This window comes from Tachyglossus aculeatus, chromosome Y4 (genome assembly GCF_015852505.1).
Source record: "Tachyglossus aculeatus isolate mTacAcu1 chromosome Y4, mTacAcu1.pri, whole genome shotgun sequence".
Taxonomy (NCBI): domain Eukaryota; kingdom Metazoa; phylum Chordata; class Mammalia; order Monotremata; family Tachyglossidae; genus Tachyglossus; species Tachyglossus aculeatus.
The window spans coordinates 2205164-2227270 of NC_052096.1; the positions used below are offsets into that span (position 1 = coordinate 2205164).

General features: G+C 61.2%; 1 protein-coding gene across 2 annotated transcripts; it reads left to right on the forward strand.

Moving 5' to 3' along the window:
* Positions 1-230: 230 nt before the first annotated feature.
* On the forward strand, positions 231-19411 carry CAMTA2 (calmodulin binding transcription activator 2). 2 transcript variants are annotated; one of them, XM_038768267.1, is made up of 23 exons: positions 231-259; positions 2500-2600; positions 2986-3089; positions 3203-3270; positions 3371-3506; positions 3666-3737; positions 4777-4930; positions 5225-5365; positions 5715-6637; positions 7071-7197; positions 7840-7974; positions 10274-10389; positions 10840-11036; positions 11289-11367; positions 11617-11833; positions 12162-12472; positions 13019-13215; positions 15669-15852; positions 16013-16084; positions 16205-16225; positions 16580-16746; positions 17924-17998; positions 18240-19411. In XM_038768267.1, the coding sequence occupies exons 2-23, from the start codon at positions 2567-2569 to the stop codon at positions 18301-18303; spliced, it is 3594 nt and encodes a 1197-aa protein (XP_038624195.1). In that variant the 5' UTR covers positions 231-259; positions 2500-2566; the 3' UTR covers positions 18304-19411. The 2 variants fall into 2 exon arrangements, with proteins under 2 accessions (XP_038624195.1, XP_038624196.1); XM_038768268.1 differs by lacking the exon at positions 16205-16225.
* The last annotated feature ends 2696 nt before the right edge of the window (positions 19412-22107 follow it).

Sequence of the window (22107 nt, forward strand, 5' to 3'; positions counted from 1 at the left end):
GTCTGTCTGACTGTCTGTCTGTCTGTCTGACTGACTGACTGACTGACTGACTGACTGACTGACTGACTGACCGTCCGGTTGAGGGAAGAGGCCCCGTTGCCCTGACGTGAGGAAGCCCCCTTAAAGGGTAGGCCCCGGGCCCGTACGTGGTGACGTCAGACGCGGCTGTCACGGCCGGCGAGGAGGGGGCGGCCGCTGGCGGGGGAGGGGGCGGTGTTGTGGAGAATGGCCGCCGCCGCCGCCAGCGGGACCCCGGGAGGTGAGAGGAGCCGGGCCCCGCGGCCTCCCCGCCCCCCCCGGGACACCCCCGCCGAGGCTGACCCTTCACCCCTGCCCGCCCCGTCCGTCCGTCCTGCCTGCCGCCCTTTGCCCCTTCCCCTGCCCCCCTCCTGACAGACCCACCGGGGACCCTCGAGAGGAGGGGAGGGAGGGCATGAGGGGCAGAAGGTGGCGAACAACGAAGGGCCCTGAGGGCTGAGAAGGGCCCACCGTCCCCCGGGCCCGCCCTGGCTTCACCAGGTGAACGGGGGGGTCTCCCGCCCCCGCCCACCTCCAATCAATCAATCAATCAGTCGTATTTACTGAGCGCCTACTGTGTGCAGAGCACTGTCCTAAGCGCTGGTAGCCCTGCTTCTCTTTATTTGGCTTATACGTTTGGTTTTGGCGTCTGCCCCCCCCCCCCACCTTCTAGACTCTGTTGGGTAGGGACCGTCCCTATTATGTTGCCAACTTGGGCTTCCCAAGCGCCTAGTACAGTGCTCTGCTGGGTAGGGACCGTCTCTATTATATTGCCAACCTGTACTTCCCAAGGCGCTTAGTACAGCGCCCTGCACACAGTAAGCGCTCAGTAAATACGATTGATTGAATGGATGGTCCCCATCCCGCCCTCATCTGACTTCCCATCCCTCCTTTCCGTCGTGTCTCGCGGCTCACCTCCTCCAGGAGGCCTTCCCAGACTGAGCCCCCTCCTCCCCCTCTCCGTTTGAGACTGGGAGCCCACTGTTGGGTAGGGACTGCCTCTGGATGTTGCCAACTTGGACTTCCCAAGCGCTTAGTACAGTGCTCTGCACACAGTAAGCGCTCAATAAATACGACTGATTGATTGATTCGCGGGGCGGACGGGGGGTCTTTCGCCCCCGCACACCTCCACCCCCTCGGTAGCCCCGGTCCCCATTCCACCCTCATCTGACTTTCCATCCCTCCCTCATCTGACTTCCCATCCCTCCTTTCCGTCGTGTCTCGCGGCTCACCTCCTCCAGGAGGCCTTCCCAGACTGAGCCCCCTCCTCCCCCTCTCCGTTTTAGACTGGGAGCCCACTGTTGGGTAGGGACTGTCTCTATATGTTGCCAGCTTGTACCTCCCAAGCACTTGGTACAGTGCTCTGCACACAGTAAGCGCTCAATAAATACGATTGATTGATCGATTCTTCTAGACTGTGAGCCCACTGTTGGGTAGGGACCGTCTCTATATGTTGCCACCTTGGACTTCCCAAGCGCTTAGTACAGTGCTCTGCACACAGTAAGCGCTCAATAGATACGATTGATTGATTGATCCCCCTGCCTTACCTCCTTCCTTTCCCCACAGCACCTGTATATATGACGTTTGTACATGTTTATTATTCCATTTATTTTACTTGTACATATCTATTCTATTTATTTTATTTTGTTAATATGTTTGGTTTTGTTCTCTGTCTCCCCCCCTTCTAGACTGTGAGCCCACTGTTGGGTAGGGACCGTCTCTATATGTTGCCAGCTTGTACTTCCCAAGCGCTTAGTATGGTGCTCTGCACACAGTAAGCGCTCAATAAATACGATTGATTGATTGAGCCCCCCCACCTTACCTCCTTCCCTTCCCCACAGCACCTGTACGTATGTTTGTACAGATTTATTACTCTATTGATTTTACTTGTACATATCTATTCTATTTATTTTATTTTGTTAGTATGTTTGGTTTTGTTCTCTGTCTCCCCCTTTCTAGACTGTGAGCCCACTGTTGGGTAGGGACCGCCTCTATATGTTGCCAGCTTGTACTTCCCAAGCGCTTAGTACAGTGCTCTGCACACAGTAAGCGCTCAATAAATACGATTGATTGATTGATCCCTGCCCTGTCCTTACCCCCTCCGTCCAGCCCGGGGGACCCCTGGGCAGTAGGGAGGGAGACCCTGGGGCTGGAGAAGTCCAGCCGGTCCTGGACAGCTCCTAGCCGATGGTGTTTCCTGCTCCATTCCCCTTCTCCCGGAAGCTCAATCAATCAATCAATCAATCAATCAATCGTATTTATTGAGCGCCTACTGTGTGCAGAGCGCTGTACTAAGCACTTGGGAAGTACAAGTTGGCAACATATAGGGACACTCCCTGCCCAACAGTGGGCTCGTCCCCGGGGTCCATTTCCAACCCCCGGGAAGCCCCCCACCCCCTTGGCTGCAAGAACTGGGGGAGCAGGCCGTGATCAGAAGCTCGACCCCCGACCCCACCCTTTCTTCATCCTTTCTTCCTGCAGCTCGAACGCCCCCTCCCCCCGGCCCCCCTGGCCGGGGGTGACCTGGCTTCCCGGAGCTGCCCCGACCATGAATAATAACAAGGACCCAACCGAGGTCGCCGGTGAGTCCGCCCCCGACTCCGTCCTTCGGGGCCTCTTGGACTCTTTCCCCCGGACCCCACCCCAAGCCAATCCACGGGCTCCCTGCAGCTCCCGGTCCTCCTCAAATCACTTCCCTGTGCCTCAGTTCCCTCATCTGTAGTAATGAGGATTCAGTCCCCATTCTCCCTCCTACTTAGGGGGCTGGGAGCCCCATGTGGGACCTGATTCACCTGTATCCACCCCAGAGCTTAGCTCAGTTGTTGGCACAAAGTAAGTGCTTAACTAGTACTATTATTGTTGTTATTATTATTATCATTAGTATTACTGTTCTCAGATGGGGGTGGGGGTGACGGCGGGAGGACCAGGGGCCAGGCTCACCTCTCCCCATCTGGTTTCGCTGCCCAGAGAACAGCCACCACCTGAAGATCTTCCTGCCCAAAAAACTACTGGAGTGTCTCCCCCGCTGCCCCCTGTTACCCCCAGAGAGGCTCCGGTGGAACACCAACGAGGTGCCCGGGAGAGGAGGGGGGCGTCTCGGGGTAGAGGAGGGAACCCCAGAATAGGCTGACTGTGAAGCCCGACGGGGTCCTGTTGTCCTTTTTCCCCCTCCTCCCGCCCCCAGGAGATTGCCTCCTACCTGATAACCTTCGAGAAGCACGATGAGTGGCTGTCCTCCTCCCCCAAGACCAGGTGAGAGGGGTCGGGGAGAGGGGGAGCGGAGAGGTCGGCCCCCGGTTGGTCCCAGGGCCCTCAGCTCTTCCCCCCCCCCTTCCCCCGTCTCCCTCCCCAGGCCCCAGAACGGCTCCATCATCCTCTACAACCGCAAGAAGGTGAAGTACCGGAAAGACGGCTACTGCTGGAAGAAGCGGAAGGATGGGAAGACCACCCGCGAGGACCACATGAAGCTTAAAGTGCAGGGCGTGGAGGTAGGGACCCCTGTCCCGTCCCCCACCCCCGAACCCACCGCCTGGGCCCGGCCTGGGGGGATCTGGACCTGTCGTGGGGAAGGTCCAGCGGAGAGGGTGAGGAGGAAGAGGCACGCGACTCCTCCCACACTTGGCCCTGTCCCATCCTTCCCCCCTCAGTGCCTCTACGGCTGCTATGTTCATTCTTCCATCGTCCCCACATTCCATCGGCGCTGCTACTGGCTGCTGCAGGTAGGGGGAATTGGGAAGAGGACTGTTGGGGAGCAGGGTTCCTGGGTCCTCATGGCTGGGATGGGGGGCTTGGAGGAGTGGGTTGCCTGGGTTTCTGGGGGGTGCCTAACGGGGAGGAGACGGGCTGTAGGGGACGGACTTCGGAGGCCAGTGGGGTGGCCAGGTTCGGGGACACGGGGGAGGGATAAGGGCAGAAGCGGGTCCAGATTGTTGCCAATTCCAAGGAAGAACCTCTGCCTCCTCCTCCTCCGGGTGCTGGGGGGCAAACTGGGGCTGGGCGAAAGCCATTAAAAAAAAAATCATGGTATTAAGCACTTACTGTGGGCCTGAGCACTGTGCTGAGGCCTGGGGTAGATACAAGATAGATCGGATGCTGATCATGGCCCTCGTGGGACTTAGTCTAAGAGGGAGGGAGATCCAGGTACCTTCTCCCCATTTTACAGATGAGGAAGCCTCAAGGCTCAGAGAGGTTAAGGAACTTGCCCAAGGTCCCGCGGCAGGCCAGGAGTAGACCTGGGGGCTGGAGGCCCGCGCCGTGTCCTGTGGGCCCCTTGCTTTCTCTTCCCCCGTCCCCACACACTTTTTTGGAGGTGGTAGGCAGGGGGAGGAGTGGGGTGAAAGAGGAGCAAGCACTCAGGGGAGTGGGTTGCAAAACCGTGGGGTTTGGGCGTGCCCTGTCCCTGGCCTGGGAAATGGGGACTGAGGAACCAGAGCCCTCTATGAGATGGGAAAGCTTGGCAGTGGCTGGGGGGGGCAGGGGGGTACCCACAACCCCTCCCCGTCCAGCCTGGCCCAGACTGAGGTCCGCCCATCTCCCCCGCTGAACTGTCCCCATCCCAGGTTGGGGATGGAGTCACTCCAGTCTCCCAGAACTGAGTCAGCGTGACTCCTGGAACTCACTTCCTGGAGCCGGAGGGTGGCCTGGGGGCGGTTCCCGCCCTTCCTGGTCTCCAGGAGACAGATGAGGGCGAAGGGGTGAGGGACAGGGCATGGAGACCCCCACGATTCCTCACAGTTCCCCGGTTCCCCTCACCCCCAGAACCCCGACATCGTCCTGGTTCACTACTTGAATGTCCCAGCCCTGGAGGATTGTGGGAATGGCTGCGGCCCCATCCTGTGCTCCACCCGCAGTGACCGGCGCGAGTGGCTCAAATGGTCCCGGGAAGAGCTCGTGGGCCAGCTGAAGCCCATGTGTAAGGGTTGCAGGGGCCAAAGGGGACGTGGGAGGGACCCCATTGTCCCTCACGCCTCTCCCGGCTGCCCGTGGGGCTCCCCAAGCCGAGCGAGGGCGCAGCCCCGGGGGCTGCCGGGAGCTGGAGTGTGTCACGATTTGGATCGTGAGACGGGGGGGCGGCCGGGACTCCCGGACTCCTGCTGGGAGCGGGTGGCTACAACCGGGGGGCCGGGGTTCCCCTGGGTTTGCCTGCCCAGGGGCAGTCCGGCTCCCTCACGGTCCTCACGGCTTCCGTCCGCTCCCGGCCACCCAGTCCACGGGAGCAAGTGGACCTGCGGCGGCGGGAACGGGGCAGCGGAGTTCTCGGTGGAACAGTTGGTGCAGCAGATCCTGGACACCCACCAGGCCAAAGCCCCGCCACAGACTCACGCCTGCCTGTGCAGCGGTGGGCTGGGTGAGTACCCCGCCCCCTCCCTCCCTGGGGCATTGACCTTTGACCCCCCGCGCTCTCCCTCCCCCGGGGCTGGCCTGTCCCCTGCAGTACTTGCATGGTGATGGCATGTCCCTCTGCGTGTGGCTTATTCCCGGGATGTGGCCAACTGGCAGGGGGCTTCCGGGCCCCCCTCTCCTTGCCACCCTCACCCCCCACCCCGCCCCGCAGCCCAGAGGGTGGTCTCCGCCGCCCCCCGGTGGCCCTCTCCGGCACTGCAACCGGCCCAGCTTGGGGGGACCGGGGGGTCGGGATGGGTCCCTGGGGGGTGACGGGGGCGGCCTCTCACCCCCTCCGCCACCCGTGTCCCCAGGAGCTCCCGGGAGCCTCCCCCCAAAATGCAGCAGCGCCAAGCACTGTATCATCTCCCCCAAAGTGGAGCCCCGAGCCCTGGCCCCCCCGGACCCTCCACCGGCGCCCCCCGCCCCGCCCCCGGAGCCCCCGGAGCCCCCGAAGGCCGACGCCTCCCCTTCCTCCTCGTCCTCCTCCTCCTCGTCCTCGGGGTTTGCCGAGCCCCCTGAGGTGACCCCCAGCCCCCCGGCGCCCCTGGGTGGGGGGTCTCGGAGCCGGGGAGCCCCACCCACCTTGCTACTGGTGACGGGGCGGGAGCGGCCCCCCGGCGGGCTGACCCCCAGCCAGCACCTGGCCCCGCAGGCCGAGCTGGGCCCGGCCCTGGGCCTGGCCCTGGTCCTGGGGCCCGAGCCCCCCACGGCCCCCGGCCCCCCGAGCCCGGCCTTCGACCCCGACCGCTTCCTGAACAGCCCACGCCGGGGCCAGACCTACGGAGGGGGGCGGGGCGTGAGCCCGGACTTCCCAGAAGCCGAGGCGGCCCGGGCACCCCCCTGCCCGGCGCTGGAGCCCGCCGCCGCCCTGGAGCCGGGGGTCCCGGGGCGGGGCAGCCCCCCGCCGGGTGCCCTCCGGGGGAACCGCTTCTTCATCCGGGACGACGACGGGGCCGGGACGGGGCCAGAGACCCCGGGGGAGACCCCTGCCCCCGAGGCCCCGCCGGCCCCCACGCCCATGGACACGGCCGGCCGGCGGGGAACGGAGGGGCTGTTCGGGGGGCCCGCGGCGGCCGGCGAGCTGCCCCTGGAGCCCTTTGGGCTGACCTTCCCGGACCTGATGGGCGAGATCATCAGCGAGGACACCGGAGGGCCCCAGGCCCCACCCCCAGCCGGGCCCCCCGCGCCCCTCGGGGCCATCACCGACTTCTCGCCCGAGTGGTCCTACCCGGAGGTGAGCGGCCGCCCCCCTCCGGCCCCAGCCCACCCACTCACTCACTCCCCCGACCGGCTCCACCCGGCGGGCCTGGTTTCCACGGCAACCGAGCACCACCTGTTTTTCCCGGGTTTCCATGGAAACTGGGATCTGGCCACCGTTTGGGGGGCTCCTCCTTCCCCAGTTCTCACGGTACCCTGGGCCCCACCCTTCCCCGTCCCCTTGGTACCCGTGGTCCCGCCATCCCTTGTTTCCAGGGCAACCGCATCCCAGGCCATAACTCCGACAGCATTCCCCCTCCCAGCCACTGTCCAGTTAGCCTGTCGCCATGTCCCGGGGCCTTAGGCCTCTGGGGTCCTGACCACCCTCTCCGTACTCCCCTCCCCCAGGCAACCTGCTTTGTCCCCTGGGTGTGATGGCGGGGTCTCGGGGGCTGTCTCGGTGTCTGCAGGGTGGGGTGAAGGTGCTGATCACAGGTCCCTGGACGGAAGCCTCGGAACGCTACTCCTGCGTCTTCGACCAGATCCCCGTGCCTGCCTCGCTCATCCAGCCTGGGGTCCTGCGCTGCTACTGCCCCGGTACGGGGCCGGGGGCCGGGGGGCTCTAGGCTGTCCAACTTGTCAAGAGCAGGGGTCCCGGCCACCAATTCGATTGATCTGTCCTCTCCCAAGCGCTTGGGAAGTAGCCTGGAGCCTGGGCTTGGGAGTCAGAGAACCCAAGTTCTTATCCCCGTCTCCGCCGCTTGTCTGCTCAGTGACCTTGGGCGAGTCACTTCACTTCTCTGGGCCACAGTTCCCTCATCTAGAAAATGAGGACTAAGACCGTGAACACCCTTGCGGGACGAGGACTGTGTCCAATCCCCCATCGGGTTGTGCTATGCCTGGCACATAGTAAGTGCTTAACAAAGTGCTTAGGGCAGTGCTGTGCGTGCAGCAAGCACTCACTAAATACCACCAGTTGATTGACCGGGGTGCACTGGGAACTCGGGGCCCGATCAGAGGTTGGGGACTCAGGGTCCCCGGGGATTGGAGGGAATGGCTTCCTGAGGCTTCCGACCTTCATTTCCAGGGAGCATCATCCCCTAGCAACCGAATGATGAGTCCCCCGGCATTGACAGATGTGGTCCTTGGGGGAGGAGAGCGGGGAGACTTGGGGCGGGGGTGGGGGGAGGAATCCCCACCCTGAGCCCCAACGGGCGCCCTTTGTTCCCCCCACCGCAGCGCACGAGGCAGGGCTGGTGTCCCTGCAGGTAGCTGGGGAGGGTGGGCCGCTCTCCACTTCGGTCCTCTTCGAGTACCGAGCTCGCCGCTTCCTGGCACTGCCGAGCACCCAGCTGGACTGGCTGTCCCTAGATGGTGAGTACCCCACTTGCGCTTCCTCTCACCCTCTCCCCCGCCCCGGCTCCCCGCTTTCTTTCCCCAGAACCCCATTCTGGCTTCCCCTCTCAGGACCCAGGCATCCTGTCTCCCAGCTCTCACCTCCCCCTTCCCCATCAACTAGGACCCCAGCTCTCTGCCTTCTCCCCAGGCCCACTTAACGATGGCGATGGTAATAGTAATAATAATAGCTTTTTACGCTGTTCATTAAGCGCTTACTCTGTGTCAGTCAACCATATTTATTGAGTATTGAGCGCCTGGGAGAATACGGTCTAACAACAGACATTCCCCGCCCACAACGAGCTTACAGTCTAAAGGGGGAAACAGACGTTAATATAAGTAAATAAATTACAGAGCTGGTCATAAGCGATGTGGGACTAGGATGGGGGTGAATAAAGGGAACAAGTCAGGGCGACCCAGAAAGGAGTGAGAGAAGAGGAAAGGAAGGCTTAATCAGGGAAGGCCTCTTGGAGGAGATGGGCCTGCAATACACTGGTCTCCTTTCAGGGTAGGTACAAGTTAATTAGGTTGGACACAGTCCCTGTCCCATGTGGGGCTCACAGTCTATGTAGGAGGGAGAACAGGTGTTGAATCCCCATTTTATAGTTAAGAAAACTGAGAAGTGACTTGCCCGAGGTTACACAGCAAGCAGTGGACAGAGCCGGGGTTAGTACCCAGGCCCTTCTGACCCCCGGGCCCGGCCTCTCAGGCTGTGGCTGCTGTCCCAGGGGTCACCATCACGGAGGGTAGGACCCAGGGGTCCTGACACACCAAGACCCTCAGAACCCTGGCTTTCTGCCCCCACCCCGTGGTGTCTCGCTCCTTGTGAAGCAGTGTGGCCTAGTGGATAGAACACAGGCCTTCCCCTTCTAGACTGTGAGCCCGCTGTTGGGCAGGGACCGTCTCTATATGTTGCCAACTTGTACTTCCCAAGCGCTTAGTACAGTGCTCTGCACACAGTAAGTGCTCAATAAATGCGATTGAATGAATGAATGAACGAGTCAGATGGACCTAGGTTCTAGTCCTAGCTCCACTACTTGTCTGCTGTGTCACCTGGGCAAGTCACTGAAGTTCTCTGGTCCTCGTTTACCTCATCTGCAAAATGGGGATGAACGTGGGACGTAGGATTGTGTCCCACCAGATTACCTTGTATCTACCCAAGCCCCTGGAACAGTGCTTGCTTGGCACGTAGTAGATGTGTAACAAGTGCCATTTAAGTGTATGTATCTGTATACATAACTTTGGTCTTGGGGTCCATGGCCTGTGTTGTCCCCACATCTACTCCTCCGCTATTTTCTTTCTTTGTGCTCTTGCTCTCTTGCCCCAAGCCGGAGTTGGCTGTCGGGCTCCCCCATATTCTGGGGGACATTTCTTCTTGGTGGGACTGGGTACTGGGTTGGGGGGCGTCCACCCACTGTCTCCTTCGGGCCTCTCCCCCGGGGCTGACCTTTCCCCGCCAAAGTCGGCGCGTCCACGTGTCCGTCTCGGGCCTGGGTCTCTACCTCCGTCTCGGTCTCTGGGGGTCCTTGTCTGGCACTCTGCCTCCCTCCCTCCTCCCACCCATCCCGATGTGGCCATCTGGATCTGCCTCCGACCCCGGCTCCCCCTCCTCCCTCGGCACTCCCGTCCTCGCCCCTCTTGCCCCCTGCCCCGGTCTGCCTCCCTGCCGCCGGCCCCCGGCCGCCTCCCTCGACCTGCCCGCGTCTGAGCTCACGAGGGGACGGATATAGCCCGCGGGTGGCAGAGGCAGGAGGGTGAACCCCCGGCTGGTCCTGCCACCCCGCCCCTTCCATGCGGACAGCTGCCCGGGGCGGGGGAGGGGGCCGGGGGCGGGGGAGAGGGGACCGGGCGGGAGGGCGGGGCGGTGCTTTCAAACCACAGGCTCCGTGCCCCGGCCGGGCGGCAGAAGGGACCCAGGGGCCCCCGGCCCGGCCACGGTGGACAGAGGTAGCGTCCGGTGGGGGGGGTGGGCCTGGGCCAGCGGCTTCTCCCGGGGAGAGGTGGGCGAAGGCGAGGTACATCTCTCCGGCCGGCCATCGCCCCCGTCCTGTCCCCGCCACCTGTGGCTGCCCGCTGGAGGTTGTAAAGGCCCCTCGAATTTGAAGAGGAGGGTCGCAGGCCTCCGATCTCACGCGCATTTCCAGTTCTGGGTTCCGGCGCCCCTGGCCGCATGGGGTCTCCTCTGTGGGACTGGCACCGAGGTTTGGGGGTTCCCAGGGACCCCGCCCCCGCGGCCTGGACCGGTCTCCGAGCACGGCTCCCCCCCACCCCCACCCAGATAACCAGTTCCGTATGTCGATCCTGGAGCGGCTGGAGCAGATGGAGAAGAGGATGGCGGAGATGGCGGCCGCCGGGCAGCCCCCTCCTCGGGGGCCCGAGCCCCCCCACGGGCAGGTAGCAGGCCAGCGGGCGGCCGGGGAGGGAGCGGAGGGGCTTCCTGCCGACCCACCCTCTCTGACCCGACCCTCGCCTTAGTCCTGGCCACCCGTCCCTTTCCCTGCTGCACCACCCCCCGCTTCTCTCCCACCTTCGTCTCCCCCGACCCCAACCCTGCATCCTGCCTCCTCCTCCTCCTCGCGTGGCCCAGCCCCTTTCCCCTCCCGCTGACATCACCCCAGCGCTCCACCCTCCTTGGTGGCTGCTATTCTGGGCTCCTCCTTGGCACGCTCGCCCCTTGGGCTATTTCTGGCCCAAGGGGCGGGGGTGGGGAAGCGGGGAGTGAAGGGGGAAGGTCGTGCGGCCCACCTCGTCCCCCTTCTCTCGGGCCAGCCCGGCCGCGGGCACCAGGGCCTGAAGTCCCCCCGGGGGCCGGGCCCCCTCGGTGACGGGGCGGGCCCCCCGCAGGGCAGTGGCGGTGGCTCGGGGGCCGGGTTCGAGGCCCGCATCGTGGCCCTGGTGGAGCAGATGATCCCCCGGGCGGGCTGGCGGCAGCGGCGGGCGGAGCGCCTGGCCCACGGGGGGCCTTTCCGTGGCATGAGCCTGCTGCACCTGGCTGCCGCCCAGGGCTACGCCCGCCTCATCGAGACCCTCAGCCAGTGGCGGTGAGCCGGGGCAGGGCCGGCGGGGCGGGGCGACCGCGGGGTGTCCGGGAGGGGCGGAGGCCCCGAGACCCTGACCCTCGGTCCCTTCGACCCCTAACCCCTTGACCTCCTGCTTCCCAGGCTTTCTGTCTTGCCGGCCCCTTGCTCTTCCACTTCCGGATGCCCTGCACCCAACCCCTTCCCCCCCCGCCCCGACACACTCCCACGCACATTCCTGGCCATCCTGACGGCCATGCGCCGCTGCCCCCTCAGGAGCGCCGAGGCCGAGAGCCTGGATCTGGAGCAGGAAGTTGACCCGCTCAACGTGGACCACTTCTCCTGCACCCCTCTGGTGAGGGGGCGGGGGATGCCCAGGACGCCCAGGGGACAGAGAGCTGGGCTGGGACCCAGTGATCCCCCCCCAAGCCCGGGCGGGGGTGGGGGACAGCTACACGGTCCAGGACTCTTGGCCCAGGGCCCTCCCCGAGAAACGGGGTCGTCCACACTGTCCGGGGCGTCGGGTGGGCCCGGGGGGTGCCGGTTGAAGTCCGCCCCGGGTGGGCGGTGCCGAACCCGTCCGCTCGACCGTCCGTCCTCCCAGATGTGGGCCTGCGCCCTGGGCCACCTGGAAGCGGCCGTGCTCCTCTTCCGCTGGAACCGGCGGGCCCTGACCATCCCCGACTCCCTGGGCCGCCTGCCCCTGGCCGTGGCACAGGCCCGGGGCCACGTGCGCCTGGCCCGCTGCCTGGAGGAGCTGCAGCGCCTCGACGCCCCCCCGGAGCCCGTCCCCTCCCCGCCCTCGGCCAGCCCCGACACCGGTGAGGGGGCCCCGGCGCCAACCGACGGGCGGGCCGACGGGAGGTGGGGGGACTGACCCAGAGGGGAGAGGTTGTGGGGCGAGGAGGAAGTTGGTGCGGGGACGATCCTTAGGGGCGGGAAGGCTGATTACCCGGGGGGACCGAGGCAGGGGAGAGCTGGGACGGAGGAGGGAAGTGGAAGCCGGTCGGTGGAAGAGGAAGCGATCGGAAGGATGCGGGGGATGTGGCAGAGGCGGAGGAGGGAAAGGGGAGAGGTTTCGAGAACCCTCCCGCCTTCCCGACTCCATCCTTCTTACCCACACCCGCCCCCCACTCCGGGCGGACCCAGGGTTGAGCAGCGTCTCCTCCCCCTCGGACCTGTCGGACGTCTCCGTTTCCGTCACTTCGGCCTACTCCAGCGCCCCAGAAGGCAGCCCCCCGGCCCTCCCCACCGAAGTGGCCATGGAGGTGACCGAGCTGAGCCACCCAGCCCCTCCTCGGGAGCCCGAGGCCCCCGCCCTGCTCATGGACTTTGAGGCCAGCAGCCCCGGGGGACCGCCCTCCCCACCACCACGGCCCCCACCCCTGGGAGCCCAGCTCCTGGACTTCGGAGCGGGGCCCGGCGGGGGCGGCTACCTTCGGGCCGTGGATGTGATCCAGGTATGGCGGGGGCGGGGGTCACTGGGATGGCAGGTTGAGGGAGCAGGGGGGAGTCAGGGGTCACGGGAATGGCGGTGAGGAGGTTGGCAAGCTCAGCGAGTGGAGGGGGGTCGGGGTCACGGAGATGGCAGTTGGGGAGTTGGCCAACTTACAGTCCTTCTAGACTGCCAGCTCGTTGTGGGCAGGGACTGTCAGTTCATCGTTGTGTTGTCCTCTCCGAAGCGCGTAGTACAGTGCTCTGACTCGGTAAGCGCTCAATAAATGCAATCGAATGAATGAATGAAAAGCTTAGGAAGCGGGGACGGAGCGGGCGGTCAGGGAGGGCGATGAGGGGGTTGGCAAGCTTAGGGAGCAGGGAGGGGTCGGGGTCACGAGGATGGCGATGGGGGCTGGCAGGGGGAGACGCAGGTTGCCAGGAGAGCCGCGGGGCTGGCCGCACGGGGAGGAGGGGAGCCAGCCCGGGGCGGCACTGAACCTGGGCGGGGGCAGCAGGTCCCGGGTGCCCCAGGCCTGTCGTCTCCCGACCCCTCCCACCCCCCCTTCCAGGTGGACATGATCTCCCTGGCCAAGCAGATCATCGAGGCGACCCCGGAACGCATCAAGCAGGAGGACTTTGTGGGGGACACCGAGGCCGGGGGGCTGCTGCGGGAGCGGCCGGGGGCCATGGGGCTCAGCGAGACCATGTCGTGGCTGGCCAGCTACCTGGACAACGTGGACCAGCTGCCCAGCCTGGCCCAGCACAGGTACATGACAGGGATCGACGTCTTCGCGGTCCTCCTCTTCCCCCTCGAAACCCTCTCTTCCACCTCATTAGTCATAACTGTGGTATTTGTTCAGCGCTTGCTCCTCCTCCTCCTACTAACAACAACTTTGGTATTTATTAAACACTATGTGCCGAGCACTGTACTACGTGCCGGGGTGAATATAGACAAATCAAGTCGCACACGGTCCTGTGCCTCCCAGCCGTAATCCCCATTTTGCAGATGAGGTAACTGAGGCACAGAGAAGTTAAGCGGCTTGCCCAAGGTCACACAGCAGACACGTGGCAGGGCTGGGATTAGAACCCAGGTCCTTCCCACTTCCAGGCCCGTGCTCTATCCACCAGGCCTCACTGCTTTGATCGGATCGGATACGGTCCCTGTCCCACACGGGCTCACGGTCTAGAGGAGAGGGAGAATAGATATTTAATCCCCATTTTACGGATGAGGAAACTGAAGCACAGAGAATAATAGTAATAATTATGGTATTTGCAAAGGGCTTACAGTGCGCCAAGCACTCTACTGAGCACTGAGTAGATGCAAGTTAATCAGGTTGGACACAGTCTTTGACCCAGATTCACAGGGTAGAAGAGACGGTGAGGAGGTATTTAACACCCATTTTACAGATGAGTAAACTGAGGCCCAGAGAACGATGATTATAGCAATAATGATTAATAGTAATTGTGGTATTTGTTCAGTCCTTACTCTCTGCCAAGTGTTGGGGTGGATGCAAGACCATCCGGTTGGACCTGGGGCTTAGAGTCCTAAATAGGGCGGGAGAACCTCGGTATTGAATCCCCATTTTGCAGATGAGGGAAGTGAGGCACCTAATACGGAGAAAGAGCTCTGTCCGTCTGTCTCTCTGGAGAAGGGAGAGAGTCAAGCCAGGTGGATGGTCCGGCCTGGATCACTGGGGGAGAATCAGGGATGGAGAGGGGGGAGGGTCAGGGGTGCTGGATTTTTTTAATGGTATTTAATAATAATAATAATGATGGCATTTATTAAGCACTTACTATGTGCAAAGCACTGTTCTAAGCGCTGGGGAGGTTACAAGGTGGTAACTTGTAATTTAAGGTCTTAATACGTGCCAGGCTCGGGTAGGTACGATCTGATTTGGTTGGGCTGGCATTGCCCATATCCCACAGGGAGCTCACCGTCTTAATCCCCATTTTACAGATAAGGAAACTGAGGCACAGAGAAGTGAAGGGACTTACCCAGGGTCAGGCAGCAGACAAGTGGCGGAGGGGGGATCAGAGTGCTTCCCCTCGGGATCGCTTATCTCACCGTCTCGTATCCTCCAACTGCTGCCTCAGACTGTGAGCCCACTGTTGGGTAGGGACTGTTGCCAACTTGGACTTCCAAAACGCTTAGTACAGTGCTCTGCAAACAGTAAGCGCTCAATAAATACGATTGATTGATTGATTCCCACTGTCAAAGCACTTTTGTTACCCAAACCCCCTCAAACCTCTTGTGAATGTACGGATCGTATTCCCCGATCGGGAACCGAGTGTCTGTCTCCTCTCCTAGACTATAAGGTCCTCGGATGCAGCAATCGTGGGGCAGGGAAAAGAGCGAGTGTCAGAGGACCTGGGTTCTAATCCCAAATCTTGTCTTCCAAGGGACCTTGGGCATGTCACTTTGCCTTTTTTGTGTGTGTGTAATGTGTTAAGTGCTTACTATGTGTCTAACGCTGCTCTAAGCGCTAGTTAAGGTACAAGTTAATCAGGTCAGATACAGTCCCTGCCCCGCGTGGGGCTCACAGTCTAAGTAGGAAGAAGAACCAGGTATTTAATCCTCATTTTACAGCTGAGGAACTGAGGCACGGAGAAGTGAAGAGGCATAGAATTCAGGTCTTCTGACTCCCAAGCCCAGGCTCTTTCCACTCGGCCGTGCTGCTTTTCTGGGCCTCGGTTTCCTTATCTGGACGATGGGGATTCAGTGCCTGCTTAGACCGTGAGCTCCTCTTGCGACAGGGATTGGGTCTGATCTGATTATCCTAATGCCCACCCCAGCGCTCAGTACAGTGCTCGGCACACAGTAAGCGCTTAACAGATAGCCTGGTAATTATTCTTATCATCATGGTTGTACATATTTATTACTCTATTTTACTTGTACATATCTATCCTATTTATTTTATTTTGTTAGTATGTTTGGTTTTGTTCTCTGTCTCCCCCTTTTAGACTGTGAGCCCACTGTTGGGTAGGGACTGTCTCTATATGTTGCCAATTTGTACTTCCCAAGCGCTTAGTACAGTGCTCTGCATATAGTAAGCGCTCAATAAATACGATTGATGATGATGATCATCATCATCACTTATTCTACCATAGCCCCCAAAGTGTCGAATACAGTGCTCCGCGTGCTCTTCAAGGTACCGTAGGTTGAGGTGGCGTGCCGGAGGGCGGGGGGAGCCCCCTCTGATTCCCCCGTGCCCCCCACAGCGAGCTGCCCTTCGAGCGGGGGCGTCTGGCAGTGCCACCCGCCCCGTCCTGGGCCGAGTTCCTCGGGGCCTCGGCCAACGGCAAGATGGAGAGCGACTTCGCGCTGCTGACCCTGTCGGATCACGAGCAGAGAGAGCTGTACGAGGCCGCCCGGGTCATCCAGACGGCCTTCCGGAAGTACAAGGTGGGGCGCGCCCCGGGGCTGGGGCCGGAGGGGTCAGAGGGCCTGGTCCGAGAGGCGGGACGGAGTGGGGAACATCCCAAGTCCCATCCACGACGGGGGTCCGAAGGGAACAGGGAGGCCACCTGAGGCACGCTGAGGCCTGGCTCCTCCCGCCCCCCAGGGCCGGCGCCTCAAGGAGCAGCAGGAGATGGCGGCCGCCGTGATCCAGAGGTGCTACCGCAAATACAAGCAGGTGAGAAGGAGCCCTTGGCCGAGCCCCGCCTCCTTCCTGCCCCTGGGTCCCCCCCCAACCTCATCCTCGCCCTCCCCCGGGCCCGGGCCTAGGCGCTCACCCCACTTCTCTCCCCACAAGCTGACATGGATTGCCCTCAAGGTACTCAGTGCGGGGTGGGGAGGGAGGGCGGTCTGACCCCGTGGGGTGAGGGATGCGGGGGGAGTCCGAACTGGTGTGGTGAAGGATGTGGGGGGGTCTGACCCTGTGTGGCAGAGGGTGAGGGAATGCCGGAGGGCATTCGGCTGTGTGCGTCCACTCCCCCAGCCCCAAATTTCACCAGTCCGTGCCCTGCGGCGCCCCGGGCCTCCTACCGTCTCCGCGCCGGCCGCGGTCCCGCCTCCCCTGTAGCCATCCACCCCACCCCCGGTGTCCCCCGGGTCCGGTCCCTCCGGCCGGGCCTCCGCCCTCCCCCTGACCGGCCGTCTCTCCGGCGCCGGCCCCGGGCCCGCCCAGTTTGCTCTCTACAAGAAGATGACCCAGGCCGCCATCCTGATCCAGAGCAAGTTCCGCAGCTACTACGAGCAGAAGCGCTTCCAGCAGAGCCGCCGGGCGGCCGTCCTCATCCAGCAGCACTACCGCTCCTACCGCCGACGGCCCCCTGCCCTGCCTCCGCGCAACAAGTATGGCCACCCCCCCTCCATCTCCCACCTTCCCCGGGCTGCCCTCCGCCCCACCACTTTCTACCCTGACCCCCAGCCCCTCTTCCCTGACACCCATCTCTCCCCACCCTTTTTTTCGTAATGGTATTTAAGTACTCATTACGTGCCGGGCACTGTACTGAGCGCTAGGGTAGATGCAGGCTTATCAGGTTGGACAGTCGCAGTCCTGCGTGGGGCTCGCAGTCTCAATCTCCATTTTACAGATTCGTTCATTCAGTCGTATTTATTGAGCACTTACTGTACTAAGCACTGTACTAAGCGCTTGGGAAGTACAAGTTGGCAACATAGAGAGACGGCCCCTACCCAACAGTGGGCTCACAGTCTAGATGAGGAAACTGAAGCCCGGAGAAGTTTGTGACTCTCCCAAGGTCCCACAGCAGACTAGTGGCGGAGCAGGATTAGAACCCAGGTCCTTCGGACTCCAAGGCCCGGGCTCCACCCACTAGGCCACGCCGCTTCTCACGGGCTTTTTTCCCTGTCCCTGCCCGAATCCCCATTTCTCCCTGGCCTCCCGCCCTGCCCTCTGGGACCCTCTGCCCCGACCCCTTTCGGAGAAGCAGCGTGGCTCATTGGAAAGAGCCCGGGCTTTGGAGTCAGAGGTCATGGGCTCAAATCCCGGCCCCGGCAGTTGTCAGCTGTGTGACTTTGGGCGAGTCACTTCACTTCTCTGGGCCCATTACCTCATCTGTAAAATGGGGATTAAGACTGTGAGCCCCCCGTGGGACAACCTGATCACCTTGTAACTTCCCCAGCGCTTAGAACAGTGCCTTGCACATAGTAAGCACTTAATGACATCGTTATTATTATTCCCAGCCCCTTACCCTGTCCCTCTATCCCTACAATCTGAGCCCATCCCCTGTCTCTCCCTGGCCTCCCACCTCCTCCCTCACTCCCTGTCTCCCCCAAGCCTCTTACCCTGCCCCCCCCTCCTCCATCCGAACCCCCTGCTCCTCCCGGGCTTCCCCCTGCCCTTCCCAATCCTCCCCTGCGAGATCTGGCTCACCCACTCAGTTAATCAATCAGCCAATGGCAGGAAACTGGCATCACCTCGTCCATCTGCCGTCGGCTTGGGGGATGGGAGGGGAGGGGGCCCCCCGTCCCCCACCCCACTTTCTGCTCACGCCTCCCTCCCCCTCAGGGGCTCCTTCCTCACCAAGAAACAGGACCAGGCAGCTCGCAAGATCATGCACTTCTTCCGGCGCTGCCGGCACAGGTGACCCCTTCCTCCCTTCCCTCCTGCCCACCTCCGGCTCGCCGTGACCCCGTCCCCCCAACCCTTGACCCCCACGTACTCCTTCCCCCAACTTCCCAGGGCCCATCCCCCTCCCCACAGCCATCCTTCCACTCTCCCGCAAAACCAGACACCCACCCCCCCACCGGGGTGACCCCCGCCCAGGGTTCCTCCACCCGTGACCCCCGACCCCCGGGGTCTCTCTCTCTCCCTCCCCCGACAGGATGAAGGAGCTGAAGCAGAGCCGGGAGCTGGAGGGCCTCCCCCCGCCTGGCCTGACCACCTGACCCCCGGCCCCGGGGGCCACGGAGTCTTAACCGGGAGGGGTCCCTCTGCGGCGGTGGAGGTGGCGGACTGATGAGACGGCATGGACGGCCCGGGCCGCCGCCCCACCCCAACCCGCGCTCTCTGCCACCCAAGTGCTTGGCGTTGCCACCCCCCGCCCCAGCCTTTCCGCGGCCCTGAGGCCAAGTGGGCCCGGTGCCATCCTCCTCCGGCCCAACCGTGCATTCACCGTGGCACCGCCCGGGGCCTCCTCTTGTCCGCCCAGTGAGCAGGTGGATGGCGCTGGCGGGGGCCGCAGCAGCCGGGGGGTGGGACAGGGCACGGCTTCGACCACCCCACCGCAAGTGGGCGGGTGGACGCTGCACTCGGAGCTGGGAGCTTTTCCCTGCCCCCTATTCTGTTCCACACAGCTTGGAGCCGCACCCCTCGGGCTCTGCCCGGCCCACCCCGCGGGGAACCCTGCCCCTCTTGCTCTGCTCTGCCCACCGCGCTGGGCACCTCACTCTGGCCGCGTTACCCCCCCCCCCCCCCGACCCCGGCCATCTGGACTGGGAAACTGCATTTCCAGCTCAGAACCGCGCTCCCAGATAGGTCCCCCCTCCCCCCAGCGACGGTCAGGGGCTCGCCTCCTCCGGAAGCAGGGGGTGCCCCCCCACCCCCGATTCCTCCTCCTCCGCCCCCAATTTCTGTCTCCAGAAGTCTTCATCACCCCCTCCACCCTCACGTCGTCCCACCCCAAACCCGTCTTCCCTCCCTCATCCCCCCGCCCCTCGGCCCGTCCCTCTGGGGGGCCGAGGGAGGGGTGTAAATAGGAACGTGGTTGGGGGAGGCACCCTGGGTCTCCCCCACCCCGGGAGCTGTGTACATACTGTAACATACAGATTATAGTGGAGAATCTATTTAAGGGGCTGTGCTGGGGGAAACGCGGGCGGGAGGGGGGTCGGTGCATGGACCCTAGGTTGGTCTCCCCATTTCCTGCCCCCACAACCTTGGGGGATGTGGGGGAGGGCCAAACCCCCCTTCCCGGGGCCCCAGGCCCAGCTGGTCACCGTTTCTACTTCTGCATGGCCTTGGTTTATACAAATTGCCATTAAAATCATTGCTGCACCAGTCCCCGGCTTCTCCTTCGTCCGGGGGAGGAGAGGCCCGAACCCCAAAAGTCAGGGGGTCCGGCCGGACGTCCAAGGGCTGCCCTCAAGCTCTGGAAGGATCCGAGGGGAAGGCGCCAAGGAGTCTTCGGAGCCAAGCTGAGAGAGGGAAATGCAGATGAACCATCAGACCCTCTTGCCGGGTGGGTAGATGAAATGCCAACCTCCCCCTTGGAGCCAATCAGTTTGGGGCCAAAGGGTAAGGTGGGGTGAGATGCAGACCCCTGAGGGATCGTGACTTTGTGGCCCAGATAATAATAACAATTCTGGTATTGGTTAAGCCTTTACTATGTGTCAGGCACAGTACTAAGCGCTGGGGTGGATGCAAGCAGATCGGGTCCCCGTCCCATGTGGGGCTCACAGTTCCCATTTTACAGATGGGGTAACTAAGGCAAAGAAAAGTCAAGTGATTTGCCCAAGGTCACGTAACCAACAAGTGGCAGAGCCGGGATTAGATGTGACCGCTAATCCCAGCGACCCCCGGGAGAATGAGCAGGGTAGAAAGGATGGCTGACCCCTAGTCAATCATTTATTGAGCGCTTACTGTCTGCAGAGCATTGTGCTAAGCACTTGGGAGGGTACAAGAGGACGGACAGATTCCCTGGCCATAACGAGCATAAAGTCTAGAGGGGGAGACAGTAGTAAAAATTTCAGATATGTACATAAGTGCAGGGGGGCTGGGAGTGGGGAGGAATAAGGGAGGAAGTCGGAGCGACTCAGAAGGGAGTGGGAGAAGAGGAGGCCTTAGGGAGGGCCTCTTGGGGAAGATGGGCCTTCAATAAGGCATTTAAGGGGTGGGGAAGCTGGCGGACATGGCCAAAGTCAGGATGTGTATATATGTAAAATAAATAAATAAATAGAGTAATAAATATGTACAACCATATATACATATATGTATATATATGTATATGTACATGTATATATATATGTACATATACATATATATACACATATGTATATATGTACATTTCTATCCTATTTATTTTATTTTGTTGGTATTTTATTTTGTTTGGTTTTGTTCTCTGTCTCCCCCTTTTAGACTGTGAGCCCACTGTTGGGTAGGGACTGTCTCTATGTGTTGCCAATTTGTACTTCCCAAGCACTTAGTACAGTGCTCTGCACATAGTAAGCGCTCAATAAATATGATTGATTGATGTGGGCAAGGGGTTGGCAGCGAGATAGAGGAGCTTGGGGCACAGTGAGAAGGCTGGCATTAGAGGAGCGAGGTATGCTGGCTGGGTTGTAGTTGGAGAGCAGCGAGGTGAGGTAGAAGGGGCCTTTGGCATTCTTCCTCTCTCCTCCAGTACCGAGGGTGTGGGAGGGGCTGGGGCCCTCTTTTATTTTAAACGTTTTTGCTAAGCGCTTACTATCTACCGGGGACCGTATTAAGCGCCGGAGTAGATGAAAGCTGATCAGGTTGGATACAATCTCACGTGGGAATCGGATTCCTCATTTTACCAATGAGGAAATTGAGGCATGGAGATCAATCAATCAATCAATCGTATTTATTGAGCGCTTACTGTGTACTAAGCCCTTAGGAAGTACAGGTTGGCAACATAGAGAGACAGTCCCTACCCAACAGTGGGCTCCAAAACTATTACACACACCTCTTGCTAAACTGGGGAGAAGGATGAAAGAGCAATAGGACGGCTGGGAAACATGCCTCATGACTACAGAAAGTGAGTGCATGATTACATATCATCAATCATATTTATTGAGCGCTTACTATGTGCAGAGCACTGTACTAAGCGCTTGGGAAGTACAAATTGGCAACATATAGAGACAGTCCCTACCCAACAGTGGGCTCACAGTCTATGCAAATATACTTATGGCTGCCTTTTTTTTTAATGACGTTCCTGATGGTGAGGTCCTATCTTGGCATTCAGCCCAGGCCTCCAGAGCAGTGTGAAGGGCTGAGGACTTCCTGGGAGGGGAGGAAAGGGGGAAGGCTGGCTTGCTTCCTTGTTTGGTCCTTCTGACTTTGGTCCTCCTTTGGAGGGGAAGGAGAGGGCGGGGTGTGTTCGGAGACGGGGAATGGCCCGCCTCCGGTGCTTCCTCTCAGGCAAGGAAGTTAAGGTCCTTCCTGATGTTAAGCTAAGCAAAAGAGAGAAGTCTAACCAACAGGAAACCGAAGGTGGGGCGTGAGGGGACACTGGAACCACGAGCAGATTGACGGCTCCCAAAACCCAGATATCCCAATGGTCACTCTGTGACCGTCTGTCCCCCGCGTAAATATTTTGGGAGTCAGAGGACCAGGATTCCAGTCCCGGCTCTGCCATTTACCCGCTGGGTGACCATGGGCAAGAAGTCGCTAGACTTTTCTGTGCCTCTGTTTCCTCATCTGTAAAATACCTGTCCTCCCTCCTGTTCACATGGTGAGCCTCATGTGGGGCAGGGACTGTGTCTGACCTGATTATCTTGCATCTACAGTGTTGCATGTGTAGTAAGCACTTAAGTACCACAGTTATTATTACTATGATTATCTTGCTCTCTGATCCCTCCCCCCGACATCAGACCAGCCCTTTCCGCTGTGGCCTTGCTGGGCTCCAGGAAGCCCAGCAGAGTAAGAGCTGGGGGAACCGCACTTGGATCTGTGACCTTTGGGCATTTGGTGTTCACACCACCCCAACCCCAAGGCACCTATGTGCATATCTTTCA

Coding starts and splice junctions, on each gene's coding strand:
- CAMTA2 (XM_038768267.1), top strand. CDS start 2,567: ATGAATAATAACAAGGACCCAACCGAGGTCGCCG. Junction 2,601..2,985: donor GGACCCAACCGAGGTCGCCG/GTGAGTCCGCCC, acceptor TTCGCTGCCCAG/AGAACAGCCACCACCTGAAG. Junction 16,226..16,579: donor TGACATGGATTGCCCTCAAG/GTACTCAGTGCG, acceptor GGGCCCGCCCAG/TTTGCTCTCTACAAGAAGAT.